General features: G+C 38.9%; 1 protein-coding gene across 1 annotated transcript; it reads right to left on the reverse strand.

The window, feature by feature from the left end:
- On the reverse strand, positions 1 to 23,541 carry LOC134198285 (uncharacterized). The gene is made up of 8 exons (XM_062667649.1): positions 23,499 to 23,541; positions 23,215 to 23,316; positions 19,369 to 19,470; positions 15,523 to 15,624; positions 11,677 to 11,778; positions 7,831 to 7,932; positions 3,986 to 4,087; positions 1 to 240 (listed from the first exon to the last, which is right to left on the reverse strand). The coding sequence occupies exons 1-8, from the start codon at positions 23,539 to 23,541 to the stop codon at positions 59 to 61; spliced, it is 837 nt and encodes a 278-aa protein (XP_062523633.1). The 3' UTR covers positions 1 to 58.
- Positions 23,542 to 24,688: the final 1,147 nt, after the last annotated feature.

Genomic DNA, 24,688 nt, shown 5'->3' on the forward strand with positions numbered 1-24,688 from the left:
CGGAAGTGTCTAATGTCTTAGATTTACCAGTAATCCAATTTGGATTTAACACTCGTGATCAATCGTTGTTCGTGACGGTAACTATTGAAACGTCGTTAGTCATCATTCCAGAAATTCTTATCATCAAAGATTCATCACTTTCTATCAACACAACGTTAAGCAAACCTCGAAAAGTAGTTACAACAATTAACGGACTGTGGAAGATAGGATCGACGAGTGTGAATATTTCGATGAGCTCTACTTCTGCAAAAATTGGAAGTTCAAATGTTCCTGTAGTGCAAAACGAGTTTCACGGTTACGCAAAATCCATCAATATTAGAGAGATGCTCTCCGAGATTCGTACCGATTGTCTTCTTAGCAATGTGTCGAATATCGATTTCGATACAATGATATTGAATGATGTCAAAGTAATGGGAGTTTACAACAAAGGTAAAACGTGGGCTGTCGGATTTTCGGGAATGCCATCTATTGACGGTTGGGACTCTTTAGTGGGTGGTCATGTTATGATCACGGGTGAGACGGAAGGGGACAAGAAACAAACTATCGTTACAGTTGCGCTAAAGTTCGATTCTCTAAAACTCTCGATTCTAGCCAGAAAGGCTGCTGGCGTCGAATTTGGAACTGAGACAGTACAATACAAGGACTTGTCAAAAGTTGGACTCGTTGCTTCAACGGGCGACTTGAACCCAAACTTATTGCCTAAATTTCTGACTGGAGCTCTGCAAAAAATTAGTGATATTTGCAAAGGTTTGACTGTAGTGGCAGATCTGAGGATCTCGGGAGATGAGGCTCCTTATACGTTTCTCATTCGTTTGTCGCCGGAGTCGAACAAAGTCAGCTTCGTAAGCAAGGATCGGTCCTTCAATGTGCAAAGCTTACTTAAACTTACTATTTATGGATTGCACATGGACAACTTGCCGTTACCTCCCGGAAATACAAATATTCGCAGTCTGGAAGCGACTAGTTTTGATCTAAATTTTGAACTAAACACAAAATATAAAGTGCTGACTCTGGCTGTCAATTTAAAAGATCCACTCGACTTTATACCAGGATACGTAACAATCACTGATCCATCTCTGTTGATCAGAACATTCAAATATACTCATAGAAGATGGACAAATCCTCATAAGAGTCCTTTCAAAGTAACATTTGCTATTATAGGTACTTGGACAATAGGATCAAATTCAATGAGCGTTTACTTTGAGACAGAGACGGAGACTAGAGCCTATAGCGATATGAGTTTTGTGTTGAAGAAGCTAGTAGTGTTCAAAGAACTATTTGTACTACGTGGCAATGGTAACAAAATTGACTTTGTATCTTTCCTTGCCAAAATGGATGCTAGATCGTTAATGAATCAAATGTCAACAACCAATTTTGATGACGTGCAGATGAATAATGTCAAGCTGATGGGACGGTATGTGAAAAAAGATAAAACAGTAGTAATGGGTTTATCAGCAAAAGCATCCAGTTCGAGTTGGCAATTGTTATCAGGCGGTCAAGTTATACTCACGCGCTACCTCAGTGGACACAAAGCAAGCGCAGTCTTGACGACTGCATTCCATATGGATTCATCGTGGCTTTCAAATTTGACTCGTAGAATATCTGATGTTGACATTTCCTATTACCCGTTCATAGGAACGTTGAATCTTTTTAATGTTGCACTCCTTCTCTCAAGCGCTGACCTTGAACTGAATCCTTTGCCCAACCTACTTGGCGGACATCTCCAAAATTTTGAAGACATTCGTAAGGGTGTAACTGTTGTGGCAGATTTTGATAATGATACTGATAAAGATTCCCCTCATATTTATATGATACGATGGTCGAAAGAAATGATTAGATTTCATAGCTTAAAGCTACTCAATTCTCCTGAGTCGATGGAAATTACAATGCCTAATTTTAAACAATATTTTCAATTGCATATGTATAGGACAGTGTCTTGGTGGCCACCAGTTTCTGGTTTGCGGATGTTCGAGTTTGAATTTCACACTTGTGAGACATGCTTGTGCTTTACTGCGACTGTTGTACCATGGGACGTCATTCACTTCGATCTTTTAACTGGGATTGAAATCAGCAAGCTGTCTCTTTTTATCAATACAACGCTAAGCAAACCTAGAAAATTAGTTATCAAAGTCAACGGAACGTGGGCGCTTGGATCAATGATGGTGAATATGTCGATGAGCTTAGCTACTACAATTGATGGAAATTCTTTCGAATTTACAGAATTTAACTTTCACGGTTATGCAAACACCATCGATTTTATGGATATCTTGAGCATTATTGATAAAAATATTAGTATCCAAGGTATTGATCGTGAATTCTATGATAATCTTTCCAAATTGAAATTGCATGACGTCAAAGTGACAGTAATTTGCAATCAAAGATTAGAATTCTGTACTGTCGGATTTTTTGTAATCCCATCTACTGACGATGATTTCTCACTGTTTGACCCTCATTTAGCAATCCCATCTATCGACTCACTGGTGAGCATTCACTTTATGATCATGTTGAGCTATGAGCATCTGCCTATTCTTACAACGACGCTGCATTTCACTTCATTCAAACTCTCTCAGTTTGTCGAAAATATATGGATCGTCACAAAGGCGGATGTGCCAATAGTTGCAACTTTGCAGGCGTCAAATTGTGCTGTTGTCGCGTCAACGGATGACTTGTCCATAAACCTACCGCCTAATCTTCTGACTGGAGTTGTGAAAAAAATTGTTAATATTCGCAAAGGCTTTACTGTAGTGGCAGATCTAAAGATCTTGAAAGATGGAGGTCCTCATACGTTTATCATTCTTTTGTCGTCGAACTTGATCAGCTTCATAAGCACAGGACGGTCCCTCAACCTGCAAAGCTTACTAAAAGTTACTATTCCTGATTTGTCCATCGACAGCTTGTTGTTACCGCTTGAAATTGAAAACATTGGCATTGCAGAAGTGAGCAGTTTTGATATAAGGATAATGTCTGGAGTAAAGAGTCTGCTTGTTAATCTAACGATACAAGATTCATTCGACATTATACCAGGATATTTGACAATCAATACTTCGTCTCTATTAATCAACACAACTTTCAACAAACCTAGAAAATCAACTTTTGCTATCAGTGGTACTTGGACTATAGGATCAAATTCTATAGACGTTTACTTCGAGACGACGTCTAAATTGAACGTTGTGTCGACGAAAAGTTTGAAATGGCAAGGACTTACATATGTGCTGCGCGGGCATGCCAAAACAATTGACTTTGCATCTTTACTTACTAAAATGGATGTTAAATACGTTATGAATCAAATGTCAACAATTGATTTTGACGACATGCAATTGGATGACATCAAACTGAGGGGATGGTATGTAAAAGATGAAACTGTAGTAATCGGCTTAACGGCCAATGCGTCCATTTCGGGTTGGCAATTCTTGTCAGACAGTCAAATTGTGCTCACTAGCAACCTCAATGGACAGAAAGCAAGGACTGTCTTAACGACTGCATTGCAGCTGGATTCGTTAAAGCTTTCAGATTTATCTGATGTTGACATCTCAAGTTATCCGTTGGTAGGATCTGTACTACTTTCTAATGTTAGGCTGTTTCTCTCAAGCTCTGACATTGAACTGAATCCTTTGCACAATCAGCTAATAAGCGGACGTCTCCAAAATGGTAATGAAATTCGCAAAGGTGTGACTATTGAGGCAGATTTACATCTTGATTCTATGCAAGCAACTCAAACTTACATGATACAATGGTCCAGAGGAATGATTAAATTTGATCGTTTCAATTTACTCAATACATTAAAACTGCGTGACCTTTTGAAAGTTACAATTCCTGATTTTCTAGCAGACGATTTGCAGTTGCCTTCGGAAGTGTCTAATGTCTTAGATTTACCAGTATTCCAATTTGGATTTAACACTCGTGATCAATCGTTGTTCGTGACGGTAACTATTGAAACGTCGTTAGGTCATCATTCCAGAAATTCTTATCATCAAAGATTCATCACTTTCTATCAACACAACGTTAAGCAAACCTCGAAAAGTAGTTACAACAATTAACGGACTGTGGAAGATAGGATCGACGAGTGTGAATATTTCGATGAGCTCTACTTCTGCAAAAATTGGAAGTTCAAATGTTCCTGTAGTGCAAAACGAGTTTCACGGTTACGCAAAATCCATCAATATTAGAGAGATGCTCTCCGAGATTCGTACCGATTGTCTTCTTAGCAATGTGTCGAATATCGATTTCGATACAATGATATTGAATGATTCAAAGTAATGGGAGTTTACAACAAAGGTAAAACGTGGGCTGTCGGATTTTCGGGAATGCCATCTATTGACGGTTGGGACTCTTTAGTGGGTGGTCATGTTATGATCACGGGTGAGACGGAAGGGGACAAGAAACAAACTATCGTTACAGTTGCGCTAAAGTTCGATTCTCTAAAACTCTCGATTCTAGCCAGAAAGGCTGCTGGCGTCGAATTTGGAACTGAGACAGTACAATACAAGGACTTGTCAAAAGTTGGACTCGTTGCTTCAACGGGCGACTTGAACCCAAACTTATTGCCTAAATTTCTGACTGGAGCTCTGCAAAAAATTAGTGATATTTGCAAAGGTTTGACTGTAGTGGCAGATCTGAGGATCTCGGGAGATGAGGCTCCTTATACGTTTCTCATTCGTTTGTCGCCGGAGTCGAACAAAGTCAGCTTCGTAAGCAAGGATCGGTCCTTCAATGTGCAAAGCTTACTTAAACTTACTATTTATGGATTGCACATGGACAACTTGCCGTTACCTCCCGGAAATACAAATATTCGCAGTCTGGAAGCGACTAGTTTTGATCTAAATTTTGAACTAAACACAAAATATAAAGTGCTGACTCTGGCTGTCAATTTAAAAGATCCACTCGACTTTATACCAGGATACGTAACAATCACTGATCCATCTCTGTTGATCAGAACATTCAAATATACTCATAGAAGATGGACAAATCCTCATAAGAGTCCTTTCAAAGTAACATTTGCTATTATAGGTACTTGGACAATAGGATCAAATTCAATGAGCGTTTACTTTGAGACAGAGACGGAGACTAGAGCCTATAGCGATATGAGTTTTGTGTTGAAGAAGCTAGTAGTGTTCAAAGAACTATTTGTACTACGTGGCAATGGTAACAAAATTGACTTTGTATCTTTCCTTGCCAAAATGGATGCTAGATCGTTAATGAATCAAATGTCAACAACCAATTTTGATGACGTGCAGATGAATAATGTCAAGCTGATGGGACGGTATGTGAAAAAAGATAAAACAGTAGTAATGGGTTTATCAGCAAAAGCATCCAGTTCGAGTTGGCAATTGTTATCAGGCGGTCAAGTTATACTCACGCGCTACCTCAGTGGACACAAAGCAAGCGCAGTCTTGACGACTGCATTCCATATGGATTCATCGTGGCTTTCAAATTTGACTCGTAGAATATCTGATGTTGACATTTCCTATTACCCGTTCATAGGAACGTTGAATCTTTTTAATGTTGCACTCCTTCTCTCAAGCGCTGACCTTGAACTGAATCCTTTGCCCAACCTACTTGGCGGACATCTCCAAAATTTTGAAGACATTCGTAAGGGTGTAACTGTTGTGGCAGATTTTGATAATGATACTGATAAAGATTCCCCTCATATTTATATGATACGATGGTCGAAAGAAATGATTAGATTTCATAGCTTAAAGCTACTCAATTCTCCTGAGTCGATGGAAATTACAATGCCTAATTTTAAACAATATTTTCAATTGCATATGTATAGGACAGTGTCTTGGTGGCCACCAGTTTCTGGTTTGCGGATGTTCGAGTTTGAATTTCACACTTGTGAGACATGCTTGTGCTTTACTGCGACTGTTGTACCATGGGACGTCATTCACTTCGATCTTTTAACTGGGATTGAAATCAGCAAGCTGTCTCTTTTTATCAATACAACGCTAAGCAAACCTAGAAAATTAGTTATCAAAGTCAACGGAACGTGGGCGCTTGGATCAATGATGGTGAATATGTCGATGAGCTTAGCTACTACAATTGATGGAAATTCTTTCGAATTTACAGAATTTAACTTTCACGGTTATGCAAACACCATCGATTTTATGGATATCTTGAGCATTATTGATAAAAATATTAGTATCCAAGGTATTGATCGTGAATTCTATGATAATCTTTCCAAATTGAAATTGCATGACGTCAAAGTGACAGTAATTTGCAATCAAAGATTAGAATTCTGTACTGTCGGATTTTTTGTAATCCCATCTACTGACGATGATTTCTCACTGTTTGACCCTCATTTAGCAATCCCATCTATCGACTCACTGGTGAGCATTCACTTTATGATCATGTTGAGCTATGAGCATCTGCCTATTCTTACAACGACGCTGCATTTCACTTCATTCAAACTCTCTCAGTTTGTCGAAAATATATGGATCGTCACAAAGGCGGATGTGCCAATAGTTGCAACTTTGCAGGCGTCAAATTGTGCTGTTGTCGCGTCAACGGATGACTTGTCCATAAACCTACCGCCTAATCTTCTGACTGGAGTTGTGAAAAAAATTGTTAATATTCGCAAAGGCTTTACTGTAGTGGCAGATCTAAAGATCTTGAAAGATGGAGGTCCTCATACGTTTATCATTCTTTTGTCGTCGAACTTGATCAGCTTCATAAGCACAGGACGGTCCCTCAACCTGCAAAGCTTACTAAAAGTTACTATTCCTGATTTGTCCATCGACAGCTTGTTGTTACCGCTTGAAATTGAAAACATTGGCATTGCAGAAGTGAGCAGTTTTGATATAAGGATAATGTCTGGAGTAAAGAGTCTGCTTGTTAATCTAACGATACAAGATTCATTCGACATTATACCAGGATATTTGACAATCAATACTTCGTCTCTATTAATCAACACAACTTTCAACAAACCTAGAAAATCAACTTTTGCTATCAGTGGTACTTGGACTATAGGATCAAATTCTATAGACGTTTACTTCGAGACGACGTCTAAATTGAACGTTGTGTCGACGAAAAGTTTGAAATGGCAAGGACTTACATATGTGCTGCACGGGCATGCCAAAACAATTGACTTTGCATCTTTACTTACTAAAATGGATGTTAAATACGTTATGAATCAAATGTCAACAATTGATTTTGACGACATGCAATTGGATGACATCAAACTGAGGGGATGGTATGTAAAAGATGAAACTGTAGTAATCGGCTTAACGGCCAATGCGTCCATTTCGGGTTGGCAATTCTTGTCAGACAGTCAAATTGTGCTCACTAGCAACCTCAATGGACAGAAAGCAAGGACTGTCTTAACGACTGCATTGCAGCTGGATTCGTTAAAGCTTTCAGATTTATCTGATGTTGACATCTCAAGTTATCCGTTGGTAGGATCTGTACTACTTTCTAATGTTAGGCTGTTTCTCTCAAGCTCTGACATTGAACTGAATCCTTTGCACAATCAGCTAATAAGCGGACGTCTCCAAAATGGTAATGAAATTCGCAAAGGTGTGACTATTGAGGCAGATTTACATCTTGATTCTATGCAAGCAACTCAAACTTACATGATACAATGGTCCAGAGGAATGATTAAATTTGATCGTTTCAATTTACTCAATACATTAAAACTGCGTGACCTTTTGAAAGTTACAATTCCTGATTTTCTAGCAGACGATTTGCAGTTGCCTTCGGAAGTGTCTAATGTCTTAGATTTACCAGTAATCCAATTTGGATTTAACACTCGTGATCAATCGTTGTTCGTGACGGTAACTATTGAAACGTCGTTAGTCATCATTCCAGAAATTCTTATCATCAAAGATTCATCACTTTCTATCAACACAACGTTAAGCAAACCTCGAAAAGTAGTTACAACAATTAACGGACTGTGGAAGATAGGATCGACGAGTGTGAATATTTCGATGAGCTCTACTTCTGCAAAAATTGGAAGTTCAAATGTTCCTGTAGTGCAAAACGAGTTTCACGGTTACGCAAAATCCATCAATATTAGAGAGATGCTCTCCGAGATTCGTACCGATTGTCTTCTTAGCAATGTGTCGAATATCGATTTCGATACAATGATATTGAATGATGTCAAAGTAATGGGAGTTTACAACAAAGGTAAAACGTGGGCTGTCGGATTTTCGGGAATGCCATCTATTGACGGTTGGGACTCTTTAGTGGGTGGTCATGTTATGATCACGGGTGAGACGGAAGGGGACAAGAAACAAACTATCGTTACAGTTGCGCTAAAGTTCGATTCTCTAAAACTCTCGATTCTAGCCAGAAAGGCTGCTGGCGTCGAATTTGGAACTGAGACAGTACAATACAAGGACTTGTCAAAAGTTGGACTCGTTGCTTCAACGGGCGACTTGAACCCAAACTTATTGCCTAAATTTCTGACTGGAGCTCTGCAAAAAATTAGTGATATTTGCAAAGGTTTGACTGTAGTGGCAGATCTGAGGATCTCGGGAGATGAGGCTCCTTATACGTTTCTCATTCGTTTGTCGCCGGAGTCGAACAAAGTCAGCTTCGTAAGCAAGGATCGGTCCTTCAATGTGCAAAGCTTACTTAAACTTACTATTTATGGATTGCACATGGACAACTTGCCGTTACCTCCCGGAAATACAAATATTCGCAGTCTGGAAGCGACTAGTTTTGATCTAAATTTTGAACTAAACACAAAATATAAAGTGCTGACTCTGGCTGTCAATTTAAAAGATCCACTCGACTTTATACCAGGATACGTAACAATCACTGATCCATCTCTGTTGATCAGAACATTCAAATATACTCATAGAAGATGGACAAATCCTCATAAGAGTCCTTTCAAAGTAACATTTGCTATTATAGGTACTTGGACAATAGGATCAAATTCAATGAGCGTTTACTTTGAGACAGAGACGGAGACTAGAGCCTATAGCGATATGAGTTTTGTGTTGAAGAAGCTAGTAGTGTTCAAAGAACTATTTGTACTACGTGGCAATGGTAACAAAATTGACTTTGTATCTTTCCTTGCCAAAATGGATGCTAGATCGTTAATGAATCAAATGTCAACAACCAATTTTGATGACGTGCAGATGAATAATGTCAAGCTGATGGGACGGTATGTGAAAAAAGATAAAACAGTAGTAATGGGTTTATCAGCAAAAGCATCCAGTTCGAGTTGGCAATTGTTATCAGGCGGTCAAGTTATACTCACGCGCTACCTCAGTGGACACAAAGCAAGCGCAGTCTTGACGACTGCATTCCATATGGATTCATCGTGGCTTTCAAATTTGACTCGTAGAATATCTGATGTTGACATTTCCTATTACCCGTTCATAGGAACGTTGAATCTTTTTAATGTTGCACTCCTTCTCTCAAGCGCTGACCTTGAACTGAATCCTTTGCCCAACCTACTTGGCGGACATCTCCAAAATTTTGAAGACATTCGTAAGGGTGTAACTGTTGTGGCAGATTTTGATAATGATACTGATAAAGATTCCCCTCATATTTATATGATACGATGGTCGAAAGAAATGATTAGATTTCATAGCTTAAAGCTACTCAATTCTCCTGAGTCGATGGAAATTACAATGCCTAATTTTAAACAATATTTTCAATTGCATATGTATAGGACAGTGTCTTGGTGGCCACCAGTTTCTGGTTTGCGGATGTTCGAGTTTGAATTTCACACTTGTGAGACATGCTTGTGCTTTACTGCGACTGTTGTACCATGGGACGTCATTCACTTCGATCTTTTAACTGGGATTGAAATCAGCAAGCTGTCTCTTTTTATCAATACAACGCTAAGCAAACCTAGAAAATTAGTTATCAAAGTCAACGGAACGTGGGCGCTTGGATCAATGATGGTGAATATGTCGATGAGCTTAGCTACTACAATTGATGGAAATTCTTTCGAATTTACAGAATTTAACTTTCACGGTTATGCAAACACCATCGATTTTATGGATATCTTGAGCATTATTGATAAAAATATTAGTATCCAAGGTATTGATCGTGAATTCTATGATAATCTTTCCAAATTGAAATTGCATGACGTCAAAGTGACAGTAATTTGCAATCAAAGATTAGAATTCTGTACTGTCGGATTTTTTGTAATCCCATCTACTGACGATGATTTCTCACTGTTTGACCCTCATTTAGCAATCCCATCTATCGACTCACTGGTGAGCATTCACTTTATGATCATGTTGAGCTATGAGCATCTGCCTATTCTTACAACGACGCTGCATTTCACTTCATTCAAACTCTCTCAGTTTGTCGAAAATATATGGATCGTCACAAAGGCGGATGTGCCAATAGTTGCAACTTTGCAGGCGTCAAATTGTGCTGTTGTCGCGTCAACGGATGACTTGTCCATAAACCTACCGCCTAATCTTCTGACTGGAGTTCTGAAAAAAATTGTTAATATTCGCAAAGGCTTTACTGTAGTGGCAGATCTAAAGATCTTGAAAGATGGAGGTCCTCATACGTTTATCATTCTTTTGTCGTCGAACTTGATCAGCTTCATAAGCACAGGACGGTCCCTCAACCTGCAAAGCTTACTAAAAGTTACTATTCCTGATTTGTCCATCGACAGCTTGTTGTTACCGCTTGAAATTGAAAACATTGGCATTGCAGAAGTGAGCAGTTTTGATATAAGGATAATGTCTGGAGTAAAGAGTCTGCTTGTTAATCTAACGATACAAGATTCATTCGACATTATACCAGGATATTTGACAATCAATACTTCGTCTCTATTAATCAACACAACTTTCAACAAACCTAGAAAATCAACTTTTGCTATCAGTGGTACTTGGACTATAGGATCAAATTCTATAGACGTTTACTTCGAGACGACGTCTAAATTGAACGTTGTGTCGACGAAAAGTTTGAAATGGCAAGGACTTACATATGTGCTGCGCGGGCATGCCAAAACAATTGACTTTGCATCTTTACTTACTAAAATGGATGTTAAATACGTTATGAATCAAATGTCAACAATTGATTTTGACGACATGCAATTGGATGACATCAAACTGAGGGGATGGTATGTAAAAGATGAAACTGTAGTAATCGGCTTAACGGCCAATGCGTCCATTTCGGGTTGGCAATTCTTGTCAGACAGTCAAATTGTGCTCACTAGCAACCTCAATGGACAGAAAGCAAGGACTGTCTTAACGACTGCATTGCAGCTGGATTCGTTAAAGCTTTCAGATTTATCTGATGTTGACATCTCAAGTTATCCGTTGGTAGGATCTGTACTACTTTCTAATGTTAGGCTGTTTCTCTCAAGCTCTGACATTGAACTGAATCCTTTGCACAATCAGCTAATAAGCGGACGTCTCCAAAATGGTAATGAAATTCGCAAAGGTGTGACTATTGAGGCAGATTTACATCTTGATTCTATGCAAGCAACTCAAACTTACATGATACAATGGTCCAGAGGAATGATTAAATTTGATCGTTTCAATTTACTCAATACATTAAAACTGCGTGACCTTTTGAAAGTTACAATTCCTGATTTTCTAGCAGACGATTTGCAGTTGCCTTCGGAAGTGTCTAATGTCTTAGATTTACCAGTAATCCAATTTGGATTTAACACTCGTGATCAATCGTTGTTCGTGACGGTAACTATTGAAACGTCGTTAGTCATCATTCCAGAAATTCTTATCATCAAAGATTCATCACTTTCTATCAACACAACGTTAAGCAAACCTCGAAAAGTAGTTACAACAATTAACGGACTGTGGAAGATAGGATCGACGAGTGTGAATATTTCGATGAGCTCTACTTCTGCAAAAATTGGAAGTTCAAATGTTCCTGTAGTGCAAAACGAGTTTCACGGTTACGCAAAATCCATCAATATTAGAGAGATGCTCTCCGAGATTCGTACCGATTGTCTTCTTAGCAATGTGTCGAATATCGATTTCGATACAATGATATTGAATGATGTCAAAGTAATGGGAGTTTACAACAAAGGTAAAACGTGGGCTGTCGGATTTTCGGGAATGCCATCTATTGACGGTTGGGACTCTTTAGTGGGTGGTCATGTTATGATCACGGGTGAGACGGAAGGGGACAAGAAACAAACTATCGTTACAGTTGCGCTAAAGTTCGATTCTCTAAAACTCTCGATTCTAGCCAGAAAGGCTGCTGGCGTCGAATTTGGAACTGAGACAGTACAATACAAGGACTTGTCAAAAGTTGGACTCGTTGCTTCAACGGGCGACTTGAACCCAAACTTATTGCCTAAATTTCTGACTGGAGCTCTGCAAAAAATTAGTGATATTTGCAAAGGTTTGACTGTAGTGGCAGATCTGAGGATCTCGGGAGATGAGGCTCCTTATACGTTTCTCATTCGTTTGTCGCCGGAGTCGAACAAAGTCAGCTTCGTAAGCAAGGATCGGTCCTTCAATGTGCAAAGCTTACTTAAACTTACTATTTATGGATTGCACATGGACAACTTGCCGTTACCTCCCGGAAATACAAATATTCGCAGTCTGGAAGCGACTAGTTTTGATCTAAATTTTGAACTAAACACAAAATATAAAGTGCTGACTCTGGCTGTCAATTTAAAAGATCCACTCGACTTTATACCAGGATACGTAACAATCACTGATCCATCTCTGTTGATCAGAACATTCAAATATACTCATAGAAGATGGACAAATCCTCATAAGAGTCCTTTCAAAGTAACATTTGCTATTATAGGTACTTGGACAATAGGATCAAATTCAATGAGCGTTTACTTTGAGACAGAGACGGAGACTAGAGCCTATAGCGATATGAGTTTTGTGTTGAAGAAGCTAGTAGTGTTCAAAGAACTATTTGTACTACGTGGCAATGGTAACAAAATTGACTTTGTATCTTTCCTTGCCAAAATGGATGCTAGATCGTTAATGAATCAAATGTCAACAACCAATTTTGATGACGTGCAGATGAATAATGTCAAGCTGATGGGACGGTATGTGAAAAAAGATAAAACAGTAGTAATGGGTTTATCAGCAAAAGCATCCAGTTCGAGTTGGCAATTGTTATCAGGCGGTCAAGTTATACTCACGCGCTACCTCAGTGGACACAAAGCAAGCGCAGTCTTGACGACTGCATTCCATATGGATTCATCGTGGCTTTCAAATTTGACTCGTAGAATATCTGATGTTGACATTTCCTATTACCCGTTCATAGGAACGTTGAATCTTTTTAATGTTGCACTCCTTCTCTCAAGCGCTGACCTTGAACTGAATCCTTTGCCCAACCTACTTGGCGGACATCTCCAAAATTTTGAAGACATTCGTAAGGGTGTAACTGTTGTGGCAGATTTTGATAATGATACTGATAAAGATTCCCCTCATATTTATATGATACGATGGTCGAAAGAAATGATTAGATTTCATAGCTTAAAGCTACTCAATTCTCCTGAGTCGATGGAAATTACAATGCCTAATTTTAAACAATATTTTCAATTGCATATGTATAGGACAGTGTCTTGGTGGCCACCAGTTTCTGGTTTGCGGATGTTCGAGTTTGAATTTCACACTTGTGAGACATGCTTGTGCTTTACTGCGACTGTTGTACCATGGGACGTCATTCACTTCGATCTTTTAACTGGGATTGAAATCAGCAAGCTGTCTCTTTTTATCAATACAACGCTAAGCAAACCTAGAAAATTAGTTATCAAAGTCAACGGAACGTGGGCGCTTGGATCAATGATGGTGAATATGTCGATGAGCTTAGCTACTACAATTGATGGAAATTCTTTCGAATTTACAGAATTTAACTTTCACGGTTATGCAAACACCATCGATTTTATGGATATCTTGAGCATTATTGATAAAAATATTAGTATCCAAGGTATTGATCGTGAATTCTATGATAATCTTTCCAAATTGAAATTGCATGACGTCAAAGTGACAGTAATTTGCAATCAAAGATTAGAATTCTGTACTGTCGGATTTTTTGTAATCCCATCTACTGACGATGATTTCTCACTGTTTGACCCTCATTTAGCAATCCCATCTATCGACTCACTGGTGAGCATTCACTTTATGATCATGTTGAGCTATGAGCATCTGCCTATTCTTACAACGACGCTGCATTTCACTTCATTCAAACTCTCTCAGTTTGTCGAAAATATATGGATCGTCACAAAGGCGGATGTGCCAATAGTTGCAACTTTGCAGGCGTCAAATTGTGCTGTTGTCGCGTCAACGGATGACTTGTCCATAAACCTACCGCCTAATCTTCTGACTGGAGTTCTGAAAAAAATTGTTAATATTCGCAAAGGCTTTACTGTAGTGGCAGATCTAAAGATCTTGAAAGATGGAGGTCCTCATACGTTTATCATTCTTTTGTCGTCGAACTTGATCAGCTTCATAAGCACAGGACGGTCCCTCAACCTGCAAAGCTTACTAAAAGTTACTATTCCTGATTTGTCCATCGACAGCTTGTTGTTACCGCTTGAAATTGAAAACATTGGCATTGCAGAAGTGAGCAGTTTTGATATAAGGATAATGTCTGGAGTAAAGAGTCTGCTTGTTAATCTAACGATACAAGATTCATTCGACATTATACCAGGATATTTGACAATCAATACTTCGTCTCTATTAATCAACACAACTTTCAACAAACCTAGAAAATCAACTTTTGCTATCAGTGGTACTTGGACTATAGGATCAAATTCTATAGACGTTTACTTCGAGACGACGTCTAAATTGAACGTTGTGTCGACGAAAAGTTTGAAATGGCAAGGACTTACATATGTGCTGCGCGGGCATGCCAAAACAATTGACTTTGCATCTTTACTTACTAAAATGGATGTTAAATACGTTATGAATCAAATGTCAACAATTGATTTTGACGACATGCAATTGGATGACATCAAACTGAGGGGATGGTATGTAAAAGATGAAACTGTAGTAATCGGCTTAACGGCCAATGCGTCCATTTCGGGTTGGCAATTCTTGTCAGACAGTCAAATTGTGCTCACTAGCAACCTCAATGGACAGAAAGCAAGGACTGTCTTAACGACTGCATTGCAGCTGGATTCGTTAAAGCTTTCAGATTTATCTGATGTTGACATCTCAAGTTATCCGTTGGTAGGATCTGTACTACTTTCTAATGTTAGGCTGTTTCTCTCAAGCTCTGACATTGAACTGAATCCTTTGCACAATCAGCTAATAAGCGGACGTCTCCAAAATGGTAATGAAATTCGCAAAGGTGTGACTATTGAGGCAGATTTACATCTTGATTCTATGCAAGCAACTCAAACTTACATGATACAATGGTCCAGAGGAATGATTAAATTTGATCGTTTCAATTTACTCAATACATTAAAACTGCGTGACCTTTTGAAAGTTACAATTCCTGATTTTCTAGCAGACGATTTGCAGTTGCCTTCGGAAGTGTCTAATGTCTTAGATTTACCAGTAATCCAATTTGGATTTAACACTCGTGATCAATCGTTGTTCGTGACGGTAACTATTGAAACGTCGTTAGTCATCATTCCAGAAATTCTTATCATCAAAGATTCATCACTTTCTATCAACACAACGTTAAGCAAACCTCGAAAAGTAGTTACAACAATTAACGGACTGTGGAAGATAGGATCGACGAGTGTGAATATTTCGATGAGCTCTACTTCTGCAAAAATTGGAAGTTCAAATGTTCCTGTAGTGCAAAACGAGTTTCACGGTTACGCAAAATCCATCAATATTAGAGAGATGCTCTCCGAGATTCGTACCGATTGTCTTCTTAGCAATGTGTCGAATATCGATTTCGATACAATGATATTGAATGATGTCAAAGTAATGGGAGTTTACAACAAAGGTAAAACGTGGGCTGTCGGATTTTCGGGAATGCCATCTATTGACGGTTGGGACTCTTTAGTGGGTGGTCATGTTATGATCACGGGTGAGACGGAAGGGGACAAGAAACAAACTATCGTTACAGTTGCGCTAAAGTTCGATTCTCTAAAACTCTCGATTCTAGCCAGAAAGGCTGCTGGCGTCGAATTTGGAACTGAGACAGTACAATACAAGGACTTGTCAAAAGTTGGACTCGTTGCTTCAACGGGCGACTTGAACCCAAACTTATTGCCTAAATTTCTGACTGGAGCTCTGCAAAAAATTAGTGATATTTGCAAAGGTTTGACTGTAGTGGCAGATCTGAGGATCTCGGGAGATGAGGCTCCTTATACGTTTCTCATTCGTTTGTCGCCGGAGTCGAACAAAGTCAGCTTCGTAAGCAAGGATCGGTCCTTCAATGTGCAAAGCTTACTTAAACTTACTATTTATGGATTGCACATGGACAACTTGCCGTTACCTCCCGGAAATACAAATATTCGCAGTCTGGAAGCGACTAGTTTTGATCTAAATTTTGAACTAAACACAAAATATAAAGTGCTGACTCTGGCTGTCAATTTAAAAGATCCACTCGACTTTATACCAGGATACGTAACAATCACTGATCCATCTCTGTTGATCAGAACATTCAAATATACTCATAGAAGATGGACAAATCCTCATAAGAGTCCTTTCAAAGTAACATTTGCTATTATAGGTACTTGGACAATAGGATCAAATTCAATGAGCGTTTACTTTGAGACAGAGACGGAGACTAGAGCCTATAGCGATATGAGTTTTGTGTTGAAGAAGCTAGTAGTGTTCAAAGAACTATTTGTACTACGTGGCAATGGTAACAAAATTGACTTTGTATCTTTCCTTGCCAAAATGGATGCTAGATCGTTAATGAATCAAATGTCAACAACCAATTTTGATGACGTGCAGATGAATAATGTCAAGCTGATGGGACGGTATGTGAAAAAAGATAAAACAGTAGTAATGGGTTTATCAGCAAAAGCATCCAGTTCGAGTTGGCAATTGTTATCAGGCGGTCAAGTTATACTCACGCGCTACCTCAGTGGACACAAAGCAAGCGCAGTCTTGACGACTGCATTCCATATGGATTCATCGTGGCTTTCAAATTTGACTCGTAGAATATCTGATGTTGACATTTCCTATTACCCGTTCATAGGAACGTTGAATCTTTTTAATGTTGCACTCCTTCTCTCAAGCGCTGACCTTGAACTGAATCCTTTGCCCAACCTACTTGGCGGACATCTCCAAAATTTTGAAGACATTCGTAAGGGTGTAACTGTTGTGGCAGATTTTGATAATGATACTGATAAAGATTCCCCTCATATTTATATGATACGATGGTCGAAAGAAATGATTAGATTTCATAGCTTAAAGCTACTCAATTCTCCTGAGTCGATGGAAATTACAATGCCTAATTTTAAACAATATTTTCAATTGCATATGTATAGGACAGTGTCTTGGTGGCCACCAGTTTCTGGTTTGCGGATGTTCGAGTTTGAATTTCACACTTGTGAGACATGCTTGTGCTTTACTGCGACTGTTGTACCATGGGACGTCATTCACTTCGATCTTTTAACTGGGATTGAAATCAGCAAGCTGTCTCTTTTTATCAATACAACGCTAAGCAAACCTAGAAAATTAGTTATCAAAGTCAACGGAACGTGGGCGCTTGGATCAATGATGGTGAATATGTCGATGAGCTTAGCTACTACAATTGATGGAAATTCTTTCGAATTTACAGAATTTAACTTTCACGGTTATGCAAACACCATCGATTTTATGGATATCTTGAGCATTATTGATAAAAATATTAGTATCCAAGGTATTGATCGTGAATTCTATGATAATCTTTCCAAATTGAAATTGCATGACGTCAAAGTGACAGTAATTTGCAATCAAAGATTAGAATTCTGTACTGTCGGATTTTTTGTAATCCCATCTACTGACGATGATTTCTCACTGTTTGACCCTCATTTAGCAATCCCATCTATCGACTCACTGGTGAGCATTCACTTTATGATCATGTTGAGCTATGAGCATCTGCCTATTCTTACAACGACGCTGCATTTCACTTCATTCAAACTCTCTCAGTTTGTCGAAAATATATGGATCGTCACAAAGGCGGATGTGCCAATAGTTGCAACTTTGCAGGCGTCAAATTGTGCTGTTGTCGCGTCAACGGATGACTTGTCCATAAACCTACCGCCTAATCTTCTGACTGGAGTTGTGAAAAAAATTGTTAATATTCGCAAAGGCTTTACTGTAGTGGCAGATCTAAAGATCTTGAAAGATGGAGGTCCTCATACGTTTATCATTCTTTTGTCGTCGAACTTGATCAGCTTCATAAGCACAGGACGGTCCCTCAACCTGCAAAGCTTACTAAAAGTTACTATTCCTGATTTGTCCATCGACAGCTTGTTGTTACCGCTTGAAATTGAAAACATTGGCATTGCAGAAGTGAGCAGTTTTGATATAAGGATAATGTCTGGAGTAAAGAGTCTGCTTGTTAATCTAACGATACAAGATTCATTCGACATTATACCAGGATATTTGACAATCAATACTTCGTCTCTATTAATCAACACAACTTTCAACAAACCTAGAAAATCAACTTTTGCTATCAGTGGTACTTGGACTATAGGATCAAATTCTATAGACGTTTACTTCGAGACGACGTCTAAATTGAACGTTGTGTCGACGAAAAGTTTGAAATGGCAAGGACTTACATATGTGCTGCGCGGGCATGCCAAAACAATTGACTTTGCATCTTTACTTACTAAAATGGATGTTAAATACGTTATGAATCAAATGTCAACAATTGATTTTGACGACATGCAATTGGATGACATCAAACTGAGGGGATGGTATGTAAAAGATGAAACTGTAGTAATCGGCTTAACGGCCAATGCGTCCATTTCGGGTTGGCAATTCTTGTCAGACAGTCAAATTGTGCTCACTAGCAACCTCAATGGACAGAAAGCAAGGACTGTCTTAACGACTGCATTGCAGCTGGATTCGTTAAAGCTTTCAGATTTATCTGATGTTGACATCTCAAGTTATCCGTTGGTAGGATCTGTACTACTTTCTAATGTTAGGCTGTTTCTCTCAAGCTCTGACATTGAACTGAATCCTTTGCACAATCAGCTAATAAGCGGACGTCTCCAAAATGGTAATGAAATTCGCAAAGGTGTGACTATTGAGGCAGATTTACATCTTGATTCTATGCAAGCAACTCAAACTTACATGATACAATGGTCCAGAGGAATGATTAAATTTGATCGTTTCAATTTACTCAATACATTAAAACTGCGTGACCTTTTGAAAGTTACAATTCCTGATTTTCTAGCAGACGATTTGCAGTTGCCTTCGGAAGTGTCTAATGTCTTAGATTTACCAGTAATCCAATTTGGATTTAACACTCGTGATCAATCGTTGTTCGTGACGGTAACTATTGAAACGTCGTTAGTCATCATTCCAGAAATTCTTATCATCAAAGATTCATCACTTTCTATCAACACAACGTTAAGCAAACCTCGAAAAGTAGTTACAACAATTAACGGACTGTGGAAGATAGGATCGACGAGTGTGAATATTTCGATGAGCTCTACTTCTGCAAAAATTGGAAGTTCAAATGTTCCTGTAGTGCAAAACGAGTTTCACGGTTACGCAAAATCCATCAATATTAGAGAGATGCTCTCCGAGATTCGTACCGATTGTCTTCTTAGCAATGTGTCGAATATCGATTTCGATACAATGATATTGAATGATGTCAAAGTAATGGGAGTTTACAACAAAGGTAAAACGTGGGCTGTCGGATTTTCGGGAATGCCATCTATTGACGGTTGGGACTCTTTAGTGGGTGGTCATGTTATGATCACGGGTGAGACGGAAGGGGACAAGAAACAAACTATCGTTACAGTTGCGCTAAAGTTCGATTCTCTAAAACTCTCGATTCTAGCCAGAAAGGCTGCTGGCGTCGAATTTGGAACTGAGACAGTACAATACAAGGACTTGTCAAAAGTTGGACTCGTTGCTTCAACGGGCGACTTGAACCCAAACTTATTGCCTAAATTTCTGACTGGAGCTCTGCAAAAAATTAGTGATATTTGCAAAGGTTTGACTGTAGTGGCAGATCTGAGGATCTCGGGAGATGAGGCTCCTTATACGTTTCTCATTCGTTTGTCGCCGGAGTCGAACAAAGTCAGCTTCGTAAGCAAGGATCGGTCCTTCAATGTGCAAAGCTTACTTAAACTTACTATTTATGGATTGCACATGGACAACTTGCCGTTACCTCTCGGAAATACAAATATTCGCAGTCTGGAAGCGACTAGTTTTGATCTAAATTTTGAACTAAACACAAAATATAAAGTGCTGACTCTGGCTGTCAATTTAAAAGATCCACTCGACTTTATACCAGGATACGTAACAATCACTGATCCATCTCTGTTGATCAGAACATTCAAATATACTCATAGAAGATGGACAAATCCTCATAAGAGTCCTTTCAAAGTAACATTTGCTATTATAGGTACTTGGACAATAGGATCAAATTCAATGAGCGTTTACTTTGAGACAGAGACGGAGACTAGAGCCTATAGCGATATGAGTTTTGTGTTGAAGAAGCTAGTAGTGTTCAAAGAACTATTTGTACTACGTGGCAATGGTAACAAAATTGACTTTGTATCTTTCCTTGCCAAAATGGATGCTAGATCGTTAATGAATCAAATGTCAACAACCAATTTTGATGACGTGCAGATGAATAATGTCAAGCTGATGGGACGGTATGTGAAAAAAGATAAAACAGTAGTAATGGGTTTATCAGCAAAAGCATCCAGTTCGAGTTGGCAATTGTTATCAGGCGGTCAAGTTATACTCACGCGCTACCTCAGTGGACACAAAGCAAGCGCAGTCTTGACGACTGCATTCCATATGGATTCATCGTGGCTTTCAAATTTGACTCGTAGAATATCTGATGTTGACATTTCCTATTACCCGTTCATAGGAACGTTGAATCTTTTTAATGTTGCACTCCTTCTCTCAAGCGCTGACCTTGAACTGAATCCTTTGCCCAACCTACTTGGCGGACATCTCCAAAATTTTGAAGACATTCGTAAGGGTGTAACTGTTGTGGCAGATTTTGATAATGATACTGATAAAGATTCCCCTCATATTTATATGATACGATGGTCGAAAGAAATGATTAGATTTCATAGCTTAAAGCTACTCAATTCTCCTGAGTCGATGGAAATTACAATGCCTAATTTTAAACAATATTTTCAATTGCATATGTATAGGACAGTGTCTTGGTGGCCACCAGTTTCTGGTTTGCGGATGTTCGAGTTTGAATTTCACACTTGTGAGACATGCTTGTGCTTTACTGCGACTGTTGTACCATGGGACGTCATTCACTTCGATCTTTTAACTGGGATTGAAATCAGCAAGCTGTCTCTTTTTATCAATACAACGCTAAGCAAACCTAGAAAATTAGTTATCAAAGTCAACGGAACGTGGGCGCTTGGATCAATGATGGTGAATATGTCGATGAGCTTAGCTACTACAATTGATGGAAATTCTTTCGAATTTACAGAATTTAACTTTCACGGTTATGCAAACACCATCGATTTTATGGATATCTTGAGCATTATTGATAAAAATATTAGTATCCAAGGTATTGATCGTGAATTCTATGATAATCTTTCCAAATTGAAATTGCATGACGTCAAAGTGACAGTAATTTGCAATCAAAGATTAGAATTCTGTACTGTCGGATTTTTTGTAATCCCATCTACTGACGATGATTTCTCACTGTTTGACCCTCATTTAGCAATCCCATCTATCGACTCACTGGTGAGCATTCACTTTATGATCATGTTGAGCTATGAGCATCTGCCTATTCTTACAACGACGCTGCATTTCACTTCATTCAAACTCTCTCAGTTTGTCGAAAATATATGGATCGTCACAAAGGCGGATGTGCCAATAGTTGCAACTTTGCAGGCGTCAAATTGTGCTGTTGTCGCGTCAACGGATGACTTGTCCATAAACCTACCGCCTAATCTTCTGACTGGAGTTCTGAAAAAAATTGTTAATATTCGCAAAGGCTTTACTGTAGTGGCAGATCTAAAGATCTTGAAAGATGGAGGTCCTCATACGTTTATCATTCTTTTGTCGTCGAACTTGATCAGCTTCATAAGCACAGGACGGTCCCTCAACCTGCAAAGCTTACTAAAAGTTACTATTCCTGATTTGTCCATCGACAGCTTGTTGTTACCGCTTGAAATTGAAAACATTGGCATTGCAGAAGTGAGCAGTTTTGATATAAGGATAATGTCTGGAGTAAAGAGTCTGCTTGTTAATCTAACGATACAAGATTCATTCGACATTATACCAGGATATTTGACAATCAATACTTCGTCTCTATTAATCAACACAACTTTCAACAAACCTAGAAAATCAACTTTTGCTATCAGTGGTACTTGGACTATAGGATCAAATTCTATAGACGTTTACTTCGAGACGACGTCTAAATTGAACGTTGTGTCGACGAAAAGTTTGAAATGGCAAGGACTTACATATGTGCTGCGCGGGCATGCCAAAACAATTGACTTTGCATCTTTACTTACTAAAATGGATGTTAAATACGTTATGAATCAAATGTCAACAATTGATTTTGACGACATGCAATTGGATGACATCAAACTGAGGGGATGGTATGTAAAAGATGAAACTGTAGTAATCGGCTTAACGGCCAATGCGTCCATTTCGGGTTGGCAATTCTTGTCAGACAGTCAAATTGTGCTCACTAGCAACCTCAATGGACAGAAAGCAAGGACTGTCTTAACGACTGCATTGCAGCTGGATTCGTTAAAGCTTTCAGATTTATCTGATGTTGACATCTCAAGTTATCCGTTGGTAGGATCTGTACTACTTTCTAATGTTAGGCTGTTTCTCTCAAGCTCTGACATTGAACTGAATCCTTTGCACAATCAGCTAATAAGCGGACGTCTCCAAAATGGTAATGAAATTCGCAAAGGTGTGACTATTGAGGCAGATTTACATCTTGATTCTATGCAAGCAACTCAAACTTACATGATACAATGGTCCAGAGGAATGATTAAATTTGATCGTTTCAATTTACTCAATACATTAAAACTGCGTGACCTTTTGAAAGTTACAATTCCTGATTTTCTAGCAGACGATTTGCAGTTGCCTTCGGAAGTGTCTAATGTCTTAGATTTACCAGTAATCCAATTTGGATTTAACACTCGTGATCAATCGTTGTTCGTGACGGTAACTATTGAAACGTCGTTAGTCATCATTCCAGAAATTCTTATCATCAAAGATTCATCACTTTCTATCAACACAACGTTAAGCAAACCTCGAAAAGTAGTTACAACAATTAACGGACTGTGGAAGATAGGATCGACGAGTGTGAATATTTCGATGAGCTCTACTTCTGCAAAAATTGGAAGTTCAAATGTTCCTGTAGTGCAAAACGAGTTTCACGGTTACGCAAAATCCATCAATATTAGAGAGATGCTCTCCGAGATTCGTACCGATTGTCTTCTTAGCAATGTGTCGAATATCGATTTCGATACAATGATATTGAATGATGTCAAAGTAATGGGAGTTTACAACAAAGGTAAAACGTGGGCTGTCGGATTTTCGGGAATGCCATCTATTGACGGTTGGGACTCTTTAGTGGGTGGTCATGTTATGATCACGGGTGAGACGGAAGGGGACAAGAAACAAACTATCGTTACAGTTGCGCTAAAGTTCGATTCTCTAAAACTCTCGATTCTAGCCAGAAAGGCTGCTGGCGTCGAATTTGGAACTGAGACAGTACAATACAAGGACTTGTCAAAAGTTGGACTCGTTGCTTCAACGGGCGACTTGAACCCAAACTTATTGCCTAAATTTCTGACTGGAGCTCTGCAAAAAATTAGTGATATTTGCAAAGGTTTGACTGTAGTGGCAGATCTGAGGATCTCGGGAGATGAGGCTCCTTATACGTTTCTCATTCGTTTGTCGCCGGAGTCGAACAAAGTCAGCTTCGTAAGCAAGGATCGGTCCTTCAATGTGCAAAGCTTACTTAAACTTACTATTTATGGATTGCACATGGACAACTTGCCGTTACCTCCCGGAAATACAAATATTCGCAGTCTGGAAGCGACTAGTTTTGATCTAAATTTTGAACTAAACACAAAATATAAAGTGCTGACTCTGGCTGTCAATTTAAAAGATCCACTCGACTTTATACCAGGATACGTAACAATCACTGATCCATCTCTGTTGATCAGAACATTCAAATATACTCATAGAAGATGGACAAATCCTCATAAGAGTCCTTTCAAAGTAACATTTGCTATTATAGGTACTTGGACAATAGGATCAAATTCAATGAGCGTTTACTTTGAGACAGAGACGGAGACTAGAGCCTATAGCGATATGAGTTTTGTGTTGAAGAAGCTAGTAGTGTTCAAAGAACTATTTGTACTACGTGGCAATGGTAACAAAATTGACTTTGTATCTTTCCTTGCCAAAATGGATGCTAGATCGTTAATGAATCAAATGTCAACAACCAATTTTGATGACGTGCAGATGAATAATGTCACGCTAATGGGACGGTATGTGAAAAAAGATAAAACAGTAGTAATGGGTTTATCAGCAAAAGCATCCAGTTCGAGTTGGCAATTGTTATCAGGCGGTCAAGTCATACTCACGCGCTACCTCAGCGGACACAAAGCAAGCCCAGTCTTGACGACTGCATTCCATATGGATTCATCGAGGCTTTCAAATTTGACTCGCAGAGTATCTGATGTTGA

The sequence above is a fragment of the Corticium candelabrum genome, chromosome 2 (genome assembly GCF_963422355.1).
Source record: "Corticium candelabrum chromosome 2, ooCorCand1.1, whole genome shotgun sequence".
Classification (NCBI taxonomy): domain Eukaryota; kingdom Metazoa; phylum Porifera; class Homoscleromorpha; order Homosclerophorida; family Plakinidae; genus Corticium; species Corticium candelabrum.

Excerpts from the sequence above, each read along its gene's own strand:
- LOC134198285 (XM_062667649.1), bottom strand. The coding sequence starts at position 23,541 with ATGGCATTCCCGAAAATCCGACAGCCCACGTTTTACCTTTGTT. Across the intron at positions 15,625-19,368 it reads TAACGTTGTGTTGATAGAAA|TAGAGCTCATCGAAATATTC; the intron begins GTGATGAATCTT and ends TTTTTGCAGAAG. Across the intron at positions 11,779-15,522 it reads TAACGTTGTGTTGATAGAAA|TAGAGCTCATCGAAATATTC; the intron begins GTGATGAATCTT and ends TTTTTGCAGAAG.